Genomic DNA, 24,515 nt, shown 5'->3' with positions numbered 1-24,515 from the left:
ACAAGTGGGAAAAAAATTAGAGATGGTTAAAGGATTAATCTCCATAGTTTGAATCACTGTATATTTATATGTATCATTTTCATATATCCCAAACTATCGTCATAAAACTATTCATAATATTCAGATAGCTCATGTAGATACGGGGCCATTTAATTATTACGTTAATTATTATTAGTAGTAGCAGTACAGTAGTAGTTGCAGTAGTAGTATTTTCAAAGATAAATTGTTTATTTAAAAAGCATTTATTTGTTATTGTTTTTTTTTTCATTTTCACAAGATTTTATATGAATGTATTTTGGCCCTATATACATTATAGGGACAAAAGTATATAGACACCTGGCCACTGAATGGTGCTTCACTATATAACCTTTCCTATTTGATGTTATAAATTCTCTCACTCTACTGAGAAGGTTTTTTCCATTAGACTTTGGACCATGGCTGTTGTTTTGACAAGAAACCAGGCATTGATGTCTTGCAAGAAGGCATGGTGAGAAGTTCTCCCATACCACTCTCTCACTCATTTTCTACCGCTTATCCGAACTACCTCGGGTCACGGGGAGCCTGTGCCTATCTCAGGTGTCATCGGGCATCAAGGCAGGATACACCCTGGACGGAGTGCCAACCCATCGCAGGGCGCACACACACACACACTCATTCACTCATGCAATCACACACTACGGACAATTTTCCAGAGCTGCCAATCAACCTACCACGCATGTCTTTGGACCGGGGGATTAAACTGGAGTACCCGGAGGAAACCCCAGAGGCACGGGAGAACATGCAAACTCCACTCACACAAGGCGGAGGCGGGAATCGAACCCCAAATTGGGGCTATTTGTTCCATTGATGGGAAATCTTAAAGCTACAGCATACAAATACATTAGAGAAAATTGCAACATGGCAACGTGTAGAACTACCTTTAGGTGTAATGCTCAGGCATCCACATACTTAATGGCGATATAGTGTATTCATTCATTCATCTTCTACCGCTTATCCGAACTACCTCGGGTCACGGGGAGCCTGTGCCTATCTCAGGCGTCATGGGGCATCAAGGCAGGATACACCCTGGACGGAGTGCCAACCTATCGCAGGGCACACACACACTCTCATTCACTCACGCAATCACACACTACAGACAATTTTCCAGAGATGCCAATCAACCTACCATGCATGTCTTTGGACCGGGGGAGGAAACCGGAGTACCCGGAGGAAACCCCCGAGGCACAGGGAGAACATGCAAACTCCACACACACAAGGTGGAGGCGGGAATCGAACCCCCAACCCTGGAGGTGTGAGGCGAACGTGCTAACCACTAAGCCACCATGCCCCCCGATATAGTGTATAAACCCACTAAATCATCTCCGCAATGGGAAGCAGAGCTGTGCCCTGCCTGTGCTGTTCAATTGCTTTTTATGTTGTTATTATGATCGAATATTGCAAGAAGACAAACTAGTCAGAGCAAAGCTGAGTTCTGAATCAATGTAACTGAGTAATTTATTAATTGCTATATAGTGTATTAGTTGAATGGAGTCTAAGACTTCCTTAGGTTTAGTGTATCGTTACCAAGACTTAGTGAGTTAAAAGAAGCATTTTTGAGTATATCTGTATGTAATATTGGTAATATACCAGTGTCCCAGTGGTGCTTTGATGTATTTAGCAAACAGCATAAAACCTATCAGTTTTCATCATAATTCCAGTATTAGCATTCCAGTGAGGAAATGAAGATGTTTATATATGTGAACATAAAGCACAAGTTGAAACTACAGGATGTGAGATGGAGTGAGATTTCTGTACATGATGAGTAAAATCATGTGGTGACACAATGAGGTTAGAGATGGCTGAGATGCTGCAAAACAAAAAAAATAGGACAACTACACAAAATGGCATGTAAAGTGATTAGCTAATGAGGCTAAAATGTTCAGTTCCAGTGTTACCTTGGGAGGAGAAGTGGCACTGTGCACGCAGCTACACAGAAACTGGCACACACATTTAGCAAAGAGAGAGAGAATTTCAGGATAAAGAGTAATCCAAGAAATACAGAACCATTTAAAAATCTGAAATGGTTTGGTCCATTATGAGTACATCTACAGTATGCATGCTTATTGTGTGATGTTTAATATGTTTAAGATGCAGACACATGTCAAGAGATAGATAGATAGATAGATAGATAGATAGATAGATAGATAGATAGATAGATAGATAGATAACCAGGAAGACAGACAGTTACACGGACAGACAGACAGACAAGCAGATAGATAGATAGATAGATAGATAGATAGATAGATAGATAGATAGATAGATAGATAGATAGATAGATAGATAACCAGGAAGACAGACAGTTACACGGACAGACAGACAGACAAGCAGATAGATAGATAGATAGATAGATAGATAGATAGATAGATAGATAGATAGATAGATAGATAGATAACCAGGAAGACAGACAGTTACACGGACAGACAGACAGACAAGCAGATAGATAGATAGATAGATAGATAGATAGATAGATAGATAGATAGATAGATAGATAGATAGATAGATAGATAACCAGGAAGACAGACAGTTAGAAGGACAGACAGACAGACAAGCAGGTAGATAGATAGATAGATAGATAGATAGATAGATAGATAGATAGATAGATAGATAGATAGATAGATAGATAGATAGATAGATAGATAACCAGGAAGACAGACAGTTAGATGGACAGACAGACAGACAGACAAGCAGGTAGATAGATAGATAGATAGATAGATAGATAGATAGATAGATAGATAGATAGATAGATAGATAGATAGATAGATAACCAGGAAGACAGACAGTTAGACGGACAGAAAGTTAGACAGACAGACAGACAGACAGACAGACAGACAGACAGACAGACAGACAGACAGACAGACAGACAGATAGATAGATAGATAGATAGATAGATAGATAGATAGATAGATAGATAGATAGATAGATAGATAGATAGATAACCAGGAAGACAGACAGTTAGACGGACAAAAAGTTAGACAGACAGACAGACAGACAGACAGATAGATAGATAGATAGATAGATAGATAGATAGATAGATAGATAGATAGATAGATAGATAGATAGATAGATAGATGTCATTACCATGGCAACATCAGCGTGAAAGATCTGCTTGATGAACTTGTTCTTGGACGAGTGAACCAGCTGAATGATGTCACCATGAAGGGTGTCTCTGTTCTTTTCTAGAAAACCTGAACACAGCAATATTTATCTTTCACCACAAGTTTTCAACAAGTTAAATGAATCATTGTGGTAGAGAGATCTGAAATAGTTACTGGGACAAACCGATAAAAAAATGAACTTGCACAGGTTTTCTCTAGTAGTTATATGTCTACAGGTGTGTATGGAATTGTACTTGAGTAATGAACTTAATGTTGCTTATGAAGGAGATTAGACCCAGCAGTTCATTCATTCATTCATTCATCTTCTACCGCTTATCCGAACTACCTCGGGTCACGGGGAGCCTGTGCCTATCTCAGGCGTCATCGGGCATCAAGGCAGGATACACCCTGGACGGAGTGCCAACCCATCGCAGGGCACACACACACACTCTCATTCTCTCACGCAATCACACACTAGGGACAATTTTCCAGAGATGCCAATCAACCTACCATGCATGTCTTTGGACCGGGGGAGGAAACCGGAGTACCCGGAGGAAACCCCCGAGGCACGGGGAGAACATGCAAACTCCACACACACAAGGCGGAGGCGGGAATCGAACCCCGACCCTGGAGGTGTGAGGCGAACGTGCTAACCACTAAGCCACCGTGCCCCCCAGACCCAGCAGTTAAACATCATATGACTCAACTATTGTTTCTGTGTAATATTAAATGAATATGCTTGTTTTCGTGTAGGGTGCTGAGCAGTTTGACTCCTCTGTTCCTGACCTCTGGTCTCATAAAAGACGATGCCAGCAAAGTGCTGGATGCCGAACTGCGTTTCGTAGCTGTTCTTGGGTGGGATGTAGTTGGTGTTGAGCTTGTGTTGAGAGTTTAGTTTGTTCAGCATGGTGGTGTCTGTGCCCTGTATATCAATTAAAACAATTTTAAACATTTTTCTCTTTCACTCCATTTAGTTCTTTTGTATTTATTGCCGTTTGTTTCCCTTTTGTGTCTTTTTCTCTGTTTTTCTCACCTTGGGGAACTTGCTCTCCTCGTCGATGAGTGAGATGATGTTCATGGGTTTGATAGCGATCATATCCAGTGCGTCCTGGTTGTCAGTGAACTCGATGTGCTGCCAGTTGATGTTCTCCAGGTTGTATTCCTCCTGCTCCAGTTTGAAGACGTGTTGCACAAAGAACTGTTGTAGGCTTTCATTGGCAAAGTTGATGCAAAGCTGCTCGAAGCTACAGTGGAAACAAATGTCTGTCATATGACCCGCTTTGGTTATCCCTGGCTGCTATAACATTGCTATTGAATTGTTAATACTATTAGAAACGCGGGTTGTGATCCACTAACTACCTGTTTACTGTAAAATTCTCGAAGCCAAAAATGTCCAGCAGGCCAATGGACCTGCGTACCGCTTTAGGCTTGTGAGACGGAGGTTTGTAGATGGCTGCGTTAATCTTTTCAACAATCCATACAAAAAGGCGTCCGTATATTCCCTATAAAAGAGAAAAAGTCAGCATACACACAGGAGAGATCCTTATTTGTCACATACACATTACAGCAGAGTAAAATTCTTTTTGCATGTATCCCAGCTTGTGAAGCAGTGCAGGGTCAGCCATGATACAGCACCACTGGAGCAGATAGGGTTAAGAGCATTACTTAAGGGCAGCTTGGCAGTACAGGGGATTGAACCCCCAACCTTCTGCATAGTAACCCAAAGCCTTAAACACTGAGCCCCCAAATGCCCTCAATTCACCTTCACAAAAGCATCTCGAACATCCAAGGCTTGCTCCATGCTCAGAGGCGTGGACACTGTCTCTCCCCGAGTGATGATGGTGCGACTGGTCAGGCAGTTCATTAAGTCCTTCGAGTCAACCTGTTTGTAAAAGTAAAAGCAAAATACACAAATCACACAAGACAACCACTATATAAAATTTGCTTTTTACTACTTCATTTGAACAAAGTCTAACCAGGTTGAGTGAAGTGTATGATTACTTCGCTGTCAATAAATGGCACTTAAACACACCTCTTGTCCTCATGTTCCAGTCCTTATCCTCATGTTCCTAGTGTTACTTACACAACCTCTCTTAATCCTGCTATTACACTAACAACAGCCTGGCAAACAGCAATCTTTACACACACACACATTGTAGAACTTGTAGAAACCACAGAATAATGAAAAATGTGATAAAATCATTGGATAAAATTGCTTTATCTTTTCATATCTAATGCAATAAATATAACAATTACCTCTAACAGCTTTGCAGCGATGGAAAGCTCAACAGAACGTACCACCTCACATGCATCCAGGTTGTCATATGTGCGGGCTGGGTTTGAAAAAAATGTTACATTTAACATATAAGTTTCTGTTTACAGTAATAATCTCTATAAAAAGTGAGTTTATTAATCATCATATCTGTGTTTAGAATTCTACCCTTGTATCAATGTATTGTAATGAAATATATGAACTTTATAGATTCTTAATTAACCTGCTCTGAATCTCTCTGACAATCCTGTTAAACCATGAATATACGAATAAGTTCAAAGTTCTTAGTGAGCAGTATTCTATTTGGAACACAGCCATGAACACTTACAGTACAATTCATCTTAGAAATTAAATATTTTGCAAGTAGCTGTTTCTAGCAACACAAGCTAAATTCCAAAAATTCTGTCAGTTTTGAAAATAACAGATGTACAATTTATTATAAATCACATTATCATATTATCATATCTGTTTGGATCCTAGATCTTAAGATCTATCATTTTGTCTAAAGATCTTTAGATTTGTTCCTTCCCATAGGTGTGTGTGTGTGTGTGTGTGTGTGTGTGTGTGTGTGTGTGTGTGTGTGTGTGTGTGTGTGGTGTGTGTGTCACCTTCATATCTGAGGTTGCCCATATGAAGAATAGAGGCCAGCAGTTTCGAGATCTCCCAGTTCTCTGTGTCTGTAAACAGTAGTACCTTCATGGCTGAACAGATGTTGGAATACTCCTTCTGGTCATCACGACCATCACACACTGTGCACTTTCCCTGAAGGACAGAGTATAGAAACAGAGAACAAACTGACTTCAAGTGGACAATACTGGCTCAAATAGTTTTTTTTGTCGTCTGTTTTTTTTTTTTTTTTTTTATCAATAGCCTGTTCTTGCTATCATGGGAGGCGGGGCTAACCAAATGCCCACCAAAAATGTGCCACCACATTCAGATTTAACTTTCAGATTTAAGAGTTGATGGGAGATACATCAGATATAAATATTATTAGCTTCTTTTTTCATTTTAAAGTTTATATCACACTAATCAGTGCATTGACTGAAAGGAAAAACATGGAGGATTTCGTGCTATATGCAGTTTTTAGGGCAGAAGAACCCCTGCAACGGATTGCAAATCTTTAAGGACCTTTGGGGCAGATCTGCAATAAAGCCATGTGTTCAGCAGATTGTACGCTTTACTAGAGGAACATGGGAAAAGTCCAGTGGTGTAAGAACATTTGAATTTATTGAATTTGTCCCTAAGGAGCAATCCAGTGACAGTGTCAAGCTAAAACTCTATGAGACAATGTTAGGAAGAAACATTAAGAGGAACCATCCTCATCTGGGTGATTAAATAGTGTGATTAAGACAAGGTTTTTCTTTGTGAGAATGAGGTAAGCAGGAATAATGGATAGCACCATTAATCTTGACTTACAATAGTGAGGTAGGTGTAATCTGTTGCTTTGCCCAGGCCAAGTTTCTTCTTCTGGTCTGGAGTCATGCCTTTTAACATACAATAAAAAATATGGTAGTTCCTCTCATCCTGGGCCTGGTGAAAAGAGAAAAGAAACAATCAGCAACTGAACTGGAATTGATTAAGCAGAAAACAATTAAAACTGTGGACTTTTTTATGCAGAATTCCAGATATCAAGTTTAAACTTGGTCTCAATAAAGAGAGATGCCTTGTCGAAAATTCTGAAAATCTCATGTGACAGTAAACTATGGATGTATCTTTAAATGTAGAATGTCTTTCAACATGGCCATAACATATTTAGATTTTTTAAATGAGTATAATTTATAGGTTTGGAGACTCCAGAAGAGATATATTGCCCTGTGCAGGTTTATGATTGTTTTCTAAGAGGTAACGATTTTCTCATACTCTGTTTAAAGATTCTGGTTAATGCATTTGAAATAACTGGCCAGAAACCACCCCACACCAACCCCACCACACCCCAGCACATCCCCACACACACCCTAACTTTGGTTTTCCTGCTTGAGCACATATGAATTCCATGAGCCATCTACATCCCATGCTTGGCTAAATCTCAGACTTCACTCCGTTTTCTATATATAGATTAAATACGAAATTAAATACACAACTCACATGGAGTATATTAGAGTGAGGACTTTCGTACCTGTCTACACACTCGGGACTTCTCCAGCAGGTATTGCTCAATTTTGGCTCCTTCTATTGCTCCTCTCTTGTTGAAATGGATATCAATGTACTTCCCAAATCGGCTTGAGTTGTCATTACGAATGGTCTTGGCATTCCCAAAAGCTGTTAAAATAAGTTAAAATAAATTAAAAAATTTAAATCATTGAATTCTGCTTGAATGTGCTTCATATACCTATCAGTAACAGCTCTTTAAGTCTGACTTCCAAAGTATTTATTACTTATTCTATATTTTAGTGTGTTTCTTGTTCTAACAGTCCATTGAGGAGTGGATGAAATTAATCAGGTCTGTTTGGGGAGAGAAACACCTCCAAATGTGGCAGACAAAAAATATGCTAACAAAGATTGCAGCATTGAGTTTTTCTCACCCTCAAGGATAGGGTTAGCTTCCAACACCTGCTGTTCGATCCAGGAATGCTGCCCACTGATGGCAGCCAGAAATTGCAAGATCAACTTAGTGCTCTCCGTCTTCCCTGCTCCAGACTCACCACTGCCAAATTAAACGTACAAATTTTAAACAACAAATTTTAAAATCAAAATGTCCAAATATTTTGTTGATCAGTCAAGAGGATTGCATCAATTGCTGTCCAAAGTTTGCTTATTTATTAGCACTGGAGCTAGAAGTCTAACATTCAAACAAGGTTCAGGGTTTCAACAAGGCAATGTCCAGTTCAGTAGGGTTCTTTTGCTGAGAATATATGAATAAAATGACTTAGCCCACATAGCTGCCCTGATAATATTATATATATATATATATATATATATTTATACTACATACGACTGAAGGGTAGGTGTCTATATGAGAAAACATGACACCAAACACCAAACATGTCTTGGCTGATCAACTACTTTTGGAGTAATAAGGGAATTGCAGAACTTTCTTTCCACTATTCTGGATTTTGTTGCACAATCAGGGGTCAGAATGTTCCTGTCACCATTTCAGTTAAAATTTCACTGAGTTGTCAAAACTGGAACTGCAGCAAGCACTAATACATGCACTCTCCTACAGGAACACTCCTAATGATGCCCCATGCTCAGAGAAGAACCAGAGCACAGGAGGATTAATGACAAGGTAGGTAGAATCATGGGCTAGTGAAAAATACGATCAAAGATCTTGTTTAATAACAAACAATTTGTGCAAAGGCAAAGTGTACTGTAAGGGCATATATTATATCCATGATATATAAAACCATGTTGCAAAATAGTAATATGTTGCAAAAATAGAGGAGGAAAAGGTAGCAGATAAAGTTTGTACAGTGTTGTCCAAGGTGTGGACAATCGTGGCCTTGTTTCCTACAAAAAGGCTGTGAAGAAAAAAGTCTCCTTTTTTCAAATGTTTTGGGTTAGTTAGAGGACTTTTGTGTGATGTAGTTGGGATAGAAATTTTGCAGAAACTGTATGCTTGATGAATCTATTTTGCTGATCCTCAAATGCCTTTTACTGGGCTACGCTAAACATTCACTAGATAGTAGCCCATAGCATAATTCATAGTGTACAATGTTATATTATGTTGTTATTTATGTCACAACGAAATCGCAAGCCACAGCTACAGAATCATATCTGACCTGATGATGCAGCATTGGTCCTTGTTATTCCTCTGCATGTTAAAATAACAGTTGTCAGCAATAGCAAAGATGTGAGGAGGCATCTCTCCGATCTTCTTGTTGGTGTAGAGGCGAATCTGGTCAGCTGTATAGATAGGTAGCAGCTGGTATGGGTTTACTGCCACCAGTATAGACCCTGTGTATGTCTAAACAAGAGGAAAGTAGAATGATTCAAATTAATACTAAGAAATTGATGCTTTAATTTGTGTGTAAATCCATACTCTGTTCACTTAAACATTTTAACGTATGATATCTAATTTTATTTCTACTAGTACTGATGTCAAAGCAGAAAGTCAGGTGTCGGTTGCGGCATAGACGAAAAAAAAAGATGATGAGGAAGTGGCAAATTTCAATTAATGAGACTTTTAGACAGACAAAGTGTGGCCCACGACTGTTATATACGCATCGGTGTAGACAACCTCACGAAAGAAGAACCACACTATGTACATCAAAAAGTCTCATTAATTGGCAGACAGTTTCTCTGTCTGTAATAATCCCAGACATTCAACATTTCTGGTGCCAATAATCATGTTGACGTCCTGATGCCTGAAGCTGGTGGTGTATAAAATATGGCACTTCTGCATCATCTGGTTTATTGCGACTATGTCAGTTGTTACAACCGAATCCTCTGTAATGTTCTTTCAAGAGTCCAGAGAAGAATTCCAAGGAAAAAAGTCGCAATTCTGAGATATACAGTCACAATTCTGAAATTTAAAGTCAGAATTTTGAGACATAAAGTCTCAATTCTTAGAAATAAAGTCACAATTCTTATATATAAAGTGGCAATTTTGAGAAATAAAGTCGCAATTCTGAGATATAAAGTCACAATTCTGAGGTATAAATTCGCAATTCTGAGATGTAGTCGCAATTCTGTGAAATTAAATCCGAATTCTGAGATGTAAAGTCACAATTCTGAGAAATAAAGTCAGAATTCTGAGATATAAAGTCACAATTCTGAGAAATAAAGTCGCAATTCTGAGATATAAAGTCACAATTCTGAGATTTAAAGTCAGAATTTTGAGAAATAAAGTTGCAATTCTGAGATTTAAAGTCAGAATTTTGAGATATAAAGTCGCAATTCTGAGAAATAAAGTCGCAATTCTGAGATATAAAGTCGCAATTCTGAGATGTAAAGTCGCAATTCTTAGATGTAAAGTCGCAATTCTGAGATATAAAGTCGCAATACGGAGATTTATTTATTTATTTATTTATTTATTTTTAATATTTTTTTATTATTACTTTTTAAAACAAGGTGGAAACAAGCTTCCATACAGTAGGTTCCATAGGTAACCAGCCATTATATGTATGTGTCTTTCAGGTCTTACAGTATTGTATCAGTATTGTATTTGACTGGTTACTTGATACCAAACCTTAATAACACAAATACAAGTTGGTCTATAGATAATTTTTAACTTAAAATGATGTAATTCTGACATCAGAAACCGTACCCATGAGACATTAAGGCTGTGCAACCTTAATTTGCTTTCTCTATTAAATATGTCATGAAGGTGAAGCATGCATGAAGCATACATGACTGAATATTGCATAATGCTGAGCACATCCATGCTGATGATTACACATGAGGATGAGTAACAGCAGCTAACAGGAGAGAGCAATAGGAGGAGAGTGGATGGCTGTCTCAGTTTTCAGATATCGGCGTGACAGCGTATCAGTGTCTCATTACAGCAGGAAGGCGCAGACGTGTTGAAATGGAGCGTTGTAATGCAAACACACAAACGGAGGGCAGCCATGCGTGAGGCCAGCACTGTACTTACCCTGCCTCCACAGTTAGTCTTCACAGAAAGAGAGAATAGAGAGAAGAAAAAACAGCCACAGGAGCTGATTAAAGAGGACAGACAAAGAACCAGCGATTAAGAAATAAGAATTAGCTCCACTCCATATTTGTGGTTCTGTTGCCTTTTTGGACATCCAAAAATTTGCATATATACTTCTGTACTGTGGACATAAGGCTAACTCACAGGAGTTACTGAAATTTGTAGCTATCAGATTAGCATTATGTAAATATATAATATCTGTATCATCAGAAAAAAAGACATTTTGGCCATTTAGCATTTATCTTGCCCTTGTACCTATGGTATCTTGTACTTCTATCTTTACGGGGTTACACCAGGTGTCTGTGTCTGATGCTGTACACAGTGAAATCAGATTATGTGCTGAGGAAGAAACCAATTCTGGCTCAAAGATCACTGCTACTGTTATATAGATAACAGTGTTACAGTAAACTTCATGAACAGGTCTGTTTGATATTCAATGTGGCTTGAGGTAATTTATAATATATCTGATGATTTAGACAATAATACATGATTATTTAGCTTGTATTACATGCCAACACTGTACATTATTTAGTTAACACATCAGTTAATATGAGCAGACTATATTAGCTCCAGCATTAATACACCACAAGTAACTTTATTAAAGTAACTAAGATTTTGATTGGTGTTTTTTTTTTTCAACATAATAACCCGAAAAATCTAATATTTTCCAAAAACCTTAAATCTAACATGAACATGAACATTGATTTTTTCCTGTTATGTGGAATAAACATCAGCCAATGCAGTTTTTTTGTTAACATTTAAACTAACATCAGTTTTTTGATTAGCATTACTTACAGTATATTAAGGCTAAGTTTAACATTTGTTAATCTGTATAATCAGAGGCCTATTTTTGCGAATCTTGCTTGAAAACTTTATGAATTTAAAATTAGTATATCTCAAAAACTACATGATTTTCTTTGAATAATTCTAGTGCTTAGAATAAGGATTTATTTTAAGAGATGATAAAGCAGCAGAAAAAAAAACAAAAAAAAAATAATTGGTGATTAAAAAAAGTGTTTGTCTGTTCATTTAGCCACTTAGTGTTGGAATTGTGTTTTGTTTAGGTAGAAATGGTGTTTGTAATCTTATAGCTTCTTCCCATACTTCTGCTATGCTGCATGCGTAGATACATTCAGGTTTTGTGTGCTTAAGAAAGCATTTATAATTTCGATCATGGCTCGCCCCAGTACTGAAGGCCTTCAGGTGGATGAGGTTAATGTTAATTACATAACAATAAATAATGTTAGTTACAAGAACCATAACACAAAACATTACCCTTTAAGCTAATCTGATAGCTGGATGTTTTTTTCACTTCTTAGCTATATTAGCTTTGGCCAAGCTGTTCCTTAAAGAAATATGGAATGTCAGGCTTCACAGCAGAACAAAATACATGCAGAATATTGACAAGAACAAAAGAACATCAGTTTACTGAATATTATAATACTCTACAGCGAGTTAAAGAGAGCACGTACATAAATGAGGTGTTCTCGGTAGCGGATGAGCAGGTTGCGCAGAATTCCAGCCTCATTCAGGTCGCCCAGGCGAATCATGTCCTCCACACCATGGATAGACGTGGGGTGCATTGGCTTAATGTTGGTGGCATGTTGGGGGGAGATCCAGTGTTCCTGAAAGAGACGAGATTTAGAGCTTCAGCAGCATTTTATCAGGCATAATGTAGGAGGATAATACCATTATCTTCATTAAGCATTGATTTAGCGTGCTAAAAAATACTCTTTTAAAATATCAGAAGCAATTTATTTCAATTTATATCTTAGACAGTCAGAAACATCATCTATAGACTGTCATGAACCACCAGATCACTGATGTGATCTTTATTTTATTTGACAGTCCAGATCAACATCCCGCAGCAATGTGTCTCAGAACAAAATTTCCTTCATTAGATCATAAGACACATAGGAGTTGAAAATACGTTATGAGTAAAAGTCACTGTCATACTGTGGGTTAATGTTCGATAACTCACATTGCCCTCATCATCCAGAACCTGGATTTGCCCTGAGTCACAGAGCTTCACCACTGCACCGATCGGGACCTCAAACTCTCGACCTGTCTTCAGGTCCAACCACACATAGTCCCCCTAGAACAGGAAGTGTTATTAATGTTTATGACATAATAGTAATTAACAAAGTGCCGTTTTACCGTATAAGAACACAGTGATATTTTCACACAAAGCTGCAAATACACAATGGGGTTCCTGAAAAAAGTGCTTAACAGTGCCCACAAACCAAATGGACATTATGACAATGGACTATTATAATTTCTGTAACTTACTCTGACAATTGAATATTTGAATATGTATAACACAAAGGGCTAAACAACAGAAAAAAACCTTTAGATTGCATTTTACAACAAAAAAGACAGGAGGTATGTTTGAATGGAGAATCTATTTCTGCTTATAACAATGTATAAGGAATAAAAAGCAGGCATGTTGTTATAGTAAAATAATCCATGCTGGGGTTATGTGATATGACCTTGTGTGATGCAGAGACTGGTTAAACTTAACATGTTCACTGACCTGCATATCTTTTTACATCTAGGAGATTGAAAAGAGTCATCCACTCGAATTCACATTAAATTTCCTACTGTGACATGTTTCATGTTTCACATTTGACGCCATCGTCTTGATGGTTGTCAAGAGCTGTTCGAAATTGAAAGCTCTGACTGTAATTGAAAGCATTTACTTAACTAGAAAATCCAGAAGACAAGTAAGCCTTTTTTTAGACAAGTAATTTTTTTAATTAAGTATTGAATAAGTATGCAATTTGGGGCACTGTGCTAGTTTATTAGTGGATTTAGATGGAAGTTTGTCTGTTTCTATTGCTGTATTGTTAGGCTAATACAGCAGGTCAGGATAGTGAAACATCTTAAATATCATGTACACTTTATCTTTAAAAAACGTAGTTAACAAATCCCTTCCTAATAGTTAGAGTGATATTACAAACAATAATTTGTAATATTGATAAATAAAAGAAAAGAGTTTGTGAGATTCTCTCATAACCGCATTTAAAAGCTCTCACTTGGGTCATGACCCTCTAGTTTGGGAACCTCTTGGGTTAATAGCATCAGTGCTGGGATTGGCTCACTGGATTTGCCAGTGTAAGCACCTGATTATGTGACATTTCAATATGGATGTTTCCTGGGTGTGGTGGTTAAGGTGTTAGACTACCAATTGGAAGGTTGTGAGTTTAAATCCCAATCACTGTTGGGCCCCTGAGCAAGGCCCTTAAACCTTAATTGCTCAGTTGTATAAAATGTAACTCACTCTGGATAAGGTTGTCTGCCAAATGCTGTGAATGTAAACATTTCCTAATCCTGTGCCTTCCCTGTAGTAAGTTGAAACCTGTAATGAAACTTTTAGTGTAATAGTTGCTTGACATTAAGTTAAAATGGGTGTAATAGAGTGCATCTCAGTGCAGGGTTTCTAATGGAGTATAAATAATAAATGTTTCATGACTTAATATTTTTATTGTATAAATCTAAAATGGTATATTACTGTCAGTATTAATCTTCAGTCAAATCAATTGCTATATCACTGAGATTTATAATTGGTCCTAACTACAGATGTGTGTAGGACTGGTTTTAAAATCCTGTTCCTGTTCTTTTTTTTGTCCATGCCTGTTATAATGTGTAATGAATTTAGATGTTTTTATTGTCCAAAATATAAAATCACTAGTAGCGTAAGTGGACATAACCTAAACATAACCTAAACAAGGCAGTTACTAAGGATGAATGAACTGAATTAATAAGTTAATGAATTAATGAATGTATGTGGTTTTTGTTTTCCCTGACTTTATTTTTGTTATGACTCAACCAGGTGCACAGTGAAACTTTCTATACAAAATAAATTAATTAAAATATAATGCTGTGCTTTCTAATCATACTTGTATTTGTTTATTTATGAAATGTCCCCATTGTGGGACAAGTAAAGGTATATCTTATCTTATTACCTGCTCATTGTAAATAATGTTTTCTTATTTGTTAACATCCCTATATATAAAACACACACACACACACATATATATATATATATATATATATATATATATATATATATATATACAGGTATTTGAAATTTTAAAGACACACACACACACACACACACACACACACACACACACACACACAGAGTGGTCATACCGGGAGTAGAGTGGTCTGTTTGAAGACTGTGTTGACATTTCTCACCAGTGCCCACTTTGCCTGGTCCTTTTCATAGAGTTCAACATAATCCCGTCGCTTATACATCCTCCACTGTTCAAACACTTATCCATACATGCAGCAAAAAGTCTTGAAGTGTTACGCCTAGTATTCTAATTAACAATCTCTCTCATAAAACACTTCCTTAGCAGGTGTGTGTTGCAAATACAATTTCAATTCAGCAAGCAGCCCAGCTGAAACCTGCCCTAAATCCCAACGTCTTCTTCTTGTATTGGAGTTAAAAGCAAAACAGTTCACAGAAGCTTTCTCGTTGAGTCCCAGTTGTCCTCCTCACTTACACACAGACACACATGCAAACAGTGTGTGTCTAGCAACTGCTCCATAGATCAGAAGAAGCTAAACTTTGTATTCTTCTAAAATAACACAGTTCCTTCCTTTAATTTTTTTTTTTTTTTTTTGTTTACTTTGTTTAACTACTCTATATTTTCTCTGTCCTGTTCTACCATGTAAAATGTGTCCACTAGTCAAAGACTTGGTGCTTCTCCTTCTCTGCCCTACTGGGACATTGGTAAAAAAGTGAGAATGGAGGAGTGGGTGTGGAGGTGGATCCCCTGATAATATACTGCTTTCTAATTAACTAAATCCACTCTAGGCAAATCAATACAGGCATGAGGAGAACCCAACACCACGAGGACACAGCTGTCATGTCCAAGAGGAGCAACGTGGACACAATCCTAGCAACCAGCACCTGAATTATTCATTCAGACAACCTTTGTGTTAGATCACTCCTTCTTCTGTCCCAGGTAAATGTTAAAGACTGCTATTAAAATAAAATAAAAAGCTAAGATTTCTACATTTCGACTAAATATTCTATCTTAAATCCAATTTATGATTTATGTCCAGACTGAGAATAGGCTACACGTAGTGCTAAAGGTCGTGCAGGGATAAAAAAATCCTTTTAAAATGCAAATGAGTTCTTTTATGGCTTTTAACTCTATGTAAATCACATCTTTATCCACTTAAGAGTCAGGAACGCTGCCCTCTGTCATCAAACAGATGAGACTGAGCAGAAAACTATAAATCCACCTATTTACAAGTCAGTTGTTAAAGCCATTTATCAACTTGATGTAAGACTTGATAATAAGGACTGAACTCTGCAGTCAGACGGACACATGGAAATAGATCTCTCAAGCTGCTAAGAAAGCCGTGAGGTTTCAGGAACTCGCAATTCTAGGTAAATTATTCAGGCAGTGCAGTTGATCACTATCACAGACTAAAAGACACAGAATAAAAGACATGGTGTGACTAACACGATGCTGCTCACATCAACTGCCAAATCTACATACATACAGACAAATACTATGTTTTCAGTAGGTATGGAAATAGAAATGTACATTACTAGTCTGACATTAAGACCCCTGCTTAAAGAAGGCTTTTTATTATTTGTACTGCTCTCTACTATTTTATAACAGTAATGAAATCATTACTTCTAGGAAATACCACTAATAGAATTACATAGCGTTATTGTCGCACGTTACTGGCAGTTTAATTTATCCCAGTAGGTTCTGATAGTTCAAGGCTGAGCTCCTGACTGTTTACTATTTCAATTAATATCATTTTAAATAATAACATATAATAAATGATTATAAAATATATTTTATTTGATCAAAAATAATTCAGAAACAAATTCAAACATTTTTCTACAGTGAATGTATGTTTTATGCAACAAACATTGAACAGTCATAACATTAAAACCACTGACTGCTGAAGTACATAAAGATTATAAATAAAGATTATCTTGATCCAGTGACTGGAAGCAGAGCAATTGACAAGTGTAAGGAGCTTAGCAACAAATTGTTGTGGCTAGAGAACTGGGTTGAAGCATCTCCAAAACATCAGATCTTGTACTTTGTATGCAGTGGTTCTTGCCTACAAAAAGTGGTCCAAGGAAGGGCAATCGGTAGACACGAGTATACACGATGTGAAGAAGGCAAGTCAATGGAGGTGGAGTGAAGCTCTGGGCAATGTTCTCCTGGGAAAACTTGGGAAAGCTTTGACACCTTTTTAAACACTGATGGGGACCAAGCATACCAATTCATGGCAGTGATATTCCCTAAAGTCAGTGGCCTCTGATAATACTCCCTGCCACACTGCAAAAAGTGTTCAGAAATGGTTTGAGGAACACGATGTTGACCTGGCCTCCATATTCCCCAAATCTCAAGGATCTGTGACATGTGCAGGTCCGTGCTGGATCCAAAGAGGACCCACCTCACCACTAACATGATTACTGCTAACAGCTTTTAGCCAGACACACAGCATACCTTCAGAGCTTCTGAGGAGTCCATGTCTCACTTGGGGCAGTGGTGGCTCAAGTGGTTAAGGCTCTGGGTTGGTGATTGGAAGAGCAGGGTTTAAGTGATCAGGGTTCACTGCCAAGCTGCCACTGTTGGACAATTAAGCCCTCAACCCTCCCTGCTCCAGGGGTACTGTATCATAGCTGCCTCTGTGCTCCGACACATTCTCCTTGGTTGTGCTGTGTGATATATGACAATAATAAAGGCTTGTATGCCCCAATGTTACAGCTATTTCGATGGCACAATAGGACCTACACAATACTAGGCAGGTGGGTTTAATGTTATGCCTGAACGGTGTACAAGTATACAATAATTACACTATTTTCCACTGCTTATTCATTATAACTGTACCTTAGTACTACTTAGTAGTAATATTCCTATACAAATCATGTGGAATAAATCTACCCATTATATCCAAACTGTGTGATAATATCCATTCACAAAGGTCATATATAAGTTACTGCCATTTATCTGTCATGGGTAAGATAAACAAGTATTGTGGTATTTAATGTATATTGTGAAAAACAACCAGGCTTAGATGAGTGTAAAAGTATATCCTTCTCTGGGGATGTAGTCTGTTAAAGTAAAAGGTTGCCCCCTATTGTTATGTCTTACTTTATTCACTTAGTCCATTTCATTTACCTCATTTTTCATTATTCGTTTCCAGCTCTAATACATTTATTTCACTTCATTACAGGCTTTATAAAAAGATGTATAATGATATGGTTATTAATCTAGAAATCTATTTTAAGTTGGCAAAATACACCGTTAAATATTGTAAATGACTGCTAAAACAATGCAGGAATATTTAGTACTTTAATTAAATTCTGTTTAATACAAATGTATTATCTAAAATTATTTATTAAGAAAACAATCTTTTGTATTCATTTTACTAAAAATATGTAGGTAAAATCTAGTTTGTATTGTTATCAATGTTGGAAGCAGTAAAAATGGGTAAGGGTAAAGATCTGAGAAACTTTGACAAACATAAAATTATTGGTTGCTTTAATGATTGAAACAATTCACATCACACAATTTGAATGAATGATGTATGAAGCATCAAAAAATAAAGTACTAGATGCGTTCTTTGGTAATTGGTTAAATAAATGCTTTTCTTGGTAGCAAACCCAGGCACTCAGACTCCCTCACTCACTCTCACTCATTTTCTACCGCTTATCCGAGCTACCTCGGGTCACAGGGAGCCTGTGCCTATCTCAGGCGTCATCGGGCATCAAGGAAGGATACACCCTGGACAGAGTGCCAACCCATCGCAGGGCACACACACACTCTCATTCACTCACGCAATCACACACTACGAACAATTTTTCCAGAGATGCCAATCAACCTACCATGCATGTCTTTGGACCGGGGGAGGAAACCGGAGTACCCGGAGGAAACCCCCAAGGCACGGAGAGAACATGGAAACTCCACACACACAAGGCGGAGGCGGGAATCGAACCCTGACCCTGGAGGTGTGAGGCGAACGTGCTAACCACTAAGCCACTGTGCCCCCCCACTCAGACTCCATACTGAATGTAATTCTTACCTGTACTAGAGTTGGGTTTCTGTAGCTCAAGCTGTGCACTCCTCTATGACAGCCTTGCAAAAATGAACACTCCATCATCGTACACTTCAGTCTAAGTGTTCCTAGCTGTTTAATCTCCTGGGAGCCTGAACATCTGTCCTGAACATCTCTAGTTCATTCCAGTTTCAGAGAACATGAGAGGTGGACGAATCAGCTGATAGACCAGACCCAACACCCCCCCAGTCACCCCCTGCCCGTAAATGCCCACATTTGGCTGGGACGCCTTGGTGATGAAAAACACAGACGTTGTCTGAAGCTATTAGGGCCACAAAAATGCTGAATGAGATTAAGCTCTGCATTCTGTACAGAAACAATCAAAACCAATGGCCTGGAAAATGTCCTCCACTGTTCATATTACAAGAACAAACCAAAAATTCAGGCAGAGCTACTAAGAGCGTGAAATAATGATTTTATTACATAGTTATAAATATTTAAATATGCATTTCTACATGTATATAGACTTTCAGGAAAGAAACATGGAAATCACTTTATATTAATATTTTAGTATTTTTGCACATGTACTGTAGAATATACAGTATGTACTCTGTCGCCGCTGCTTTTGTGTATTGTCTGTCTGTAATGACTTGTTTTGTTTTGTATCGTTTATTTGCACTGTTTTTTGTCTTGCACTGTTTGCACTAGGTTGCACAGATGCACTTATGTGGCTAGGACTAATTTACTTTCAGTCCTTAGCTCTGTGTTGTTCTATGTAGCTCTGTCTCTGTTCTATGTAGCACCATGGTCCTGGAGAAACGTTGTCTCATCTCATGTACTGTGTCAGATATATATGGTTGAATTAGCAAAATAATAGCTTCTTGACTTGACTTGACTTGAAATCATTTGCATATCAGTAAATAAACAGAATGAAGCATTAGGATGCCACAGGCCTCCTTCTTCTGCCCATACTTACAGACAATTCCTTTCATAATGATACCTTACGTTTGAAACTTGAAAACTCATGTAGAAATGTAGAAAACAAACAAACGCACACACACACACACACACACACTGATTCACTGTATCTCAATTTCTTCACTTCAGGCATATGGCTAAATGTCTATAACCCAGAAATGAGCGCCACCCCCAAGCCAAACCAGGGAAACTAAGCTCTGCCCCTTTTCCTTAAAAAGCAATCCACATGGCATATGTAGTAAACATCTTCAATTCATTCGGCAGACATTAGAGGGCCTTAACAAATTACATATTGCTTCTTTAAATATTATATTCAAATACCTTTATAACACACAGTAGTAGTTGTTGTTGTTTTTTTTTTCAAATCAATTAAACAGACAGGTGAAAATAACAAGTACAACATGCATAATACAAGAAATTACAGCATGACACAAAACACTCAACAAGATTTTGCAACAAAACAGTGAAACAACAGAGATATATCAACAAATTAATGAAAGGCTGAAAGAAGAGGTGCTTACATTTGGAGAGCAAACCACACACACACACACACACACACACACACACACACATACAAACCCAAGGACCTTCTAATTTTACAGGAACTGATCAGCTTAAGTTAATTAGTTAAGAGTGTTGCTTTTCTGAACCTCTATTTCTGGCCTGTGATTTTACACACTATATCTCTGGTCATCAACTCTATTTTAAACCTTGGAACCAACAGGTTGTTTAGATTTGAAAAACATTCACGTATATTCTGTATAGCAGGAAAGATCGTGAAACATCATGTACTACATGACACAGCTCATGAATACTTTAATTAATATGGTATACACAAAACACAACACTATTATCTGGGGTATTTAGGCTGCTGTGCCTTTATAAAGTGGTCTACAAATCAATACTGAAGATCATTAGATACTAATATTTAATCCAGATATCAGTCGATCTGTCGCAATTTTGCTTTGTCTAATGTTTGCGTCTTTTAGCTATCTAACATAATTGTTATATATTTTTTTACTAACATCACACTGCAATGATTTAGTCCTACCAAGCTGATTGAGTACATCTGGAGAAATGTAATCTAAGTGAAAGTTGGTGTTCAAGGTATTTAACGTGGTATATTAAGATATTTCCGTTACCTGCTGCAGAATGACCATGGTTGTACCCTGTGTGTTTATTTCTGGACATCAGACGTTAACATGTGAGGCCCTGTAAGAGAATTGTATAAAACAGAGCAGATTAATGGATGAACAGAACAAAGCATGAACTTTCCCACACTCTTTTATACTGAATATGTACATAATTTCTCACAATATCTGCGTGCACATGTGCACAAGGACACACGTGCGCTCAGTAGGGGGCGTCACAACACTATTGTTGTGTGCAGGTTGTTTGTCATTCGAGCCGATAGGATCAGACATCGTCTCCCAGCATCTTTGTCTGGCTCATTTCCTCTGAGGATCTTCATAAGGTCTAAGCTGTATTCAGTTATTCAGCTGGAAAAACCATTCAGATTGTCACTGCTTTCTCTGAACGATTACAATACATAACGTATACCCCATGACTCTAAAAATGTCATCTTATATTTATGTAAGCATCTATATTTACATCCTCTTTTCTACTTGCTAGATCTCAAATACACTGGACCTGATTCTTCTGTGTAAGACATCAGAGCTGGATTTAGACCCAGCTCTAGGAAACGTCTTGATAATACGACAGCAATATAACATGCAACCAAATATGCTGTAAAATACAGAAACACCCAGAATTACTTCATACGTAAAAATAAATAATGTTACATTAGCCCAAATATCACACTAGCGACTGTGATACTAAGCTAGCTAATAAGTAGCTAGCTGCATAAATATATAATATTAGCAAGAAAATGTGACATAGTCTAGAGTTTAGGTAATTACTTTAGGCCACCAAATAATAATAAACCTGTGTTAGAAAATCTTAAATGAATCATTTAAAAAAAAAAACCTCTTGATTTTCTGCTGAAAAATAAGTCAGATATTTATTATCTTCCTAAGAATAAGATGTATTTTCTTGCTACTTTTATATAGTTATGCAGCTAGCTAGCTAGCTAGATTAGCTAGATTAGACTTTAATATCTCTAGATATAAATAAATGAATTTGAACACAACTTTGGATAACGTCACTCAGTAAATGCACTATATTAAAACTTCTTGGTCAATAAACTATAAATGAACAATAATTAGTAATAAGACCCCTGCTAAAAGATGGAGTCGGCTCTGCCAGACTGATCTGTTCTATCAGTTTCCGTTAGCAGTGAATCTTCCTAAAAATCAGAACTTTAGCAATGAGTTTGAAAGAAAATGGTCCACACTTACGGTACACATTGGGGTTTCAATTGGTCTGCTGTGTTTATTTTAAGGAAAATAAATCAGTCATAAAATCTCTCACTAAAAGAATTGATAGTTCAAGATGACCAATGTATTTATTCTTAGATTTCTGACACAAAACCTACACAACCATCCTACAGTCAGTATACTCTCCACTTTCTCTCAAAGCAGATGTAAAATGAACGTCGTTCCCAATGGGACGACAATGTAACGACCCATCGTCTGGTTTCTAGTAAAGTCCAGGCAGTTAATGTGGCGTGGACACGCAGGGGTGAGCAGGCTAAATGAGGAGCCGTGCTCACCGTCATTAATATTTCAGTGTCTAATTAAGCCAAGAGAGTTGGACATAAAGGCCACAGGGTGCAGACCAGAGTGAAACAGAATGAACTGTACTGAACAACAAGCACATTGTTTAATATGTGTGGTTCATTTGCACTGAATACAAAGACAAAAACATGACAACACATCACACAGCACTAACATCACTGAACATTAGGGTGTATTGATTTGGATTTCAGATTTTAGCAGATCAACATAACGCAAAGCTAATGATATGCATAATACTTTAAGCCTTCACTGGCTTTGTATATGGATTAAAATAACATACTTACTCTTGCCTTGTCTGGCATTGGTCTGTCAACTGAGTGCAGAGAAAAGGAAAAGAAACAGGAGGAGCTTAACAAAATGCTGACAAACTGAAAATGGTAAACAGCTATTTTTAAGTAGTTAATAATTGTGGCAAGAAAGTGGACTTGGTTTAAATGGCAAGAGAAAATCTAAAATCTGTAGACAAATAATAAACAGAAGATACACAACTGTTAACAATGTGTCAAGACACCATTGACAAATGGTGAAATACGCAAAGACCTGTGAGTTTACTGTACATCTGTGCCGTGTATTCATTCATTCATTCATTCATTCATTCACTGATCTTCAGTAACTGCTTTATCTTTGTCAGGATTGTGGAAGATGTAACATAAACACTCTAACACACACACTCATTCACACACTCATTCGCTCATCCTCAGACTGCCATGTTTTTGAGAGGAACCTGGAGAACCCAAAAGAAACCCATATGGACATTGAGAAAGAAGCATCAAGATGTAAAATTGTGAATTACTAGAAAATTAATATATCCCTGTTCCTTTAATTCACAATTTTACATCTTGATTATATATAATATATAGTCTTGATACTTAGTACTGTACTCTACTATACTGTTTGTGTCTTTGTTCATTCTTTCATCTTCAGTAACTGCTTTATCTTGGTCAGGATCATGGACTATTCCAGGAACACTTTGCGTGATTCCTCATGGGGAACAAAACACACAAACATTCATACATTCATTCACTCATAATCAGACTGCCATGTTTTTATAGAGGAACCTGAAATCTTGACTTTCGTAAAATTCACTTTTGTAGTTAAATACTTTTTTCACTTAAGAGTAATGTTTCTAATAAGTAAGTATACAAAAAATGTATATGCCTTAAACCAGATTTACTTCACCAGCAATATCACAAATCTCCCTAATGTGATTTAGGACACAGTACAATGCACAGTCACTACAATCAGCGGTGTTGGAGAAAGACTTTTTTGTTAGTGCAAGGAAATCACTGGACCAAAGCAGCATGCATTGTACTTAAATTTGTAAAAAGAAAAAATCATTTATTTATCGTTCAAAGAGATTAGATAAATTTTGGATATGCATTTAAATAAATAAAATGTTATAAACATTTTTGTTGATTATTATTGATAGATTCGGTTTGTAGTTCTATCACAAAACTAAGACTCTAAACTTGACAAATAGACTGTATTTATGGTTCTAAACATATTTTTAGCCATACTGCTGTACATGTATATGAACTATTAGCTTAAAGTAAGCTTCTACCTGTGTAGGAATACAAATGCAGTCCAACACTACCGTTCTGCCTGACCTGAATCTGTCACTCAAAGCACAATTGAACATATCTACTGTGTCTGAGATCAATGACTAAGTAAAATTTAATCAGACCCACTGCACAAGCACAGGGCATAGTCAATACAGCAAGAACAACAATAGCATATGATGCCGGAAATACTGTGAGAGATGTGAAGAAACCCTAAAAAACTAAATTCGGTAACGT

The 24,515-nt window shown here is 37.3% G+C and overlaps 1 protein-coding gene across 1 annotated transcript in view; it reads right to left on the bottom strand.

Annotated features, from left to right (window-relative positions):
- myo7aa (myosin VIIAa) overlaps nucleotides 1–21,237 on the bottom strand; it is a 56,755-nt gene extending 35,518 nt beyond the window's left edge. The window contains exons 1-14 of the mRNA XM_060877552.1: nucleotides 21,166–21,237; nucleotides 12,981–13,094; nucleotides 12,472–12,624; nucleotides 9,126–9,310; nucleotides 7,929–8,050; nucleotides 7,523–7,665; nucleotides 6,823–6,936; nucleotides 6,015–6,168; nucleotides 5,391–5,467; nucleotides 4,897–5,016; nucleotides 4,494–4,636; nucleotides 4,168–4,378; nucleotides 3,921–4,056; nucleotides 3,118–3,224 (exon numbers count right to left, since the gene is read on the bottom strand). Coding sequence (XP_060733535.1) covers nucleotides 3,118–3,224; nucleotides 3,921–4,056; nucleotides 4,168–4,378; nucleotides 4,494–4,636; nucleotides 4,897–5,016; nucleotides 5,391–5,467; nucleotides 6,015–6,168; nucleotides 6,823–6,936; nucleotides 7,523–7,665; nucleotides 7,929–8,050; nucleotides 9,126–9,310; nucleotides 12,472–12,624; nucleotides 12,981–13,094; nucleotides 21,166–21,183 — 1,797 coding nt within the window. The 5' untranslated portion in view covers nucleotides 21,184–21,237. The remainder of the gene's footprint in view (nucleotides 1–3,117; nucleotides 3,225–3,920; nucleotides 4,057–4,167; nucleotides 4,379–4,493; nucleotides 4,637–4,896; nucleotides 5,017–5,390; nucleotides 5,468–6,014; nucleotides 6,169–6,822; nucleotides 6,937–7,522; nucleotides 7,666–7,928; nucleotides 8,051–9,125; nucleotides 9,311–12,471; nucleotides 12,625–12,980; nucleotides 13,095–21,165) is intronic.
- Between the last annotated feature and the right edge of the window lie 3,278 nt (nucleotides 21,238–24,515).

This window comes from Tachysurus vachellii, chromosome 9 (assembly GCF_030014155.1).
Source record: "Tachysurus vachellii isolate PV-2020 chromosome 9, HZAU_Pvac_v1, whole genome shotgun sequence".
Taxonomy (NCBI): domain Eukaryota; kingdom Metazoa; phylum Chordata; class Actinopteri; order Siluriformes; family Bagridae; genus Tachysurus; species Tachysurus vachellii.
Note: the sequence above shows the minus strand (reverse complement) of the source record. Positions and strands in the feature narration are given on the sequence as shown.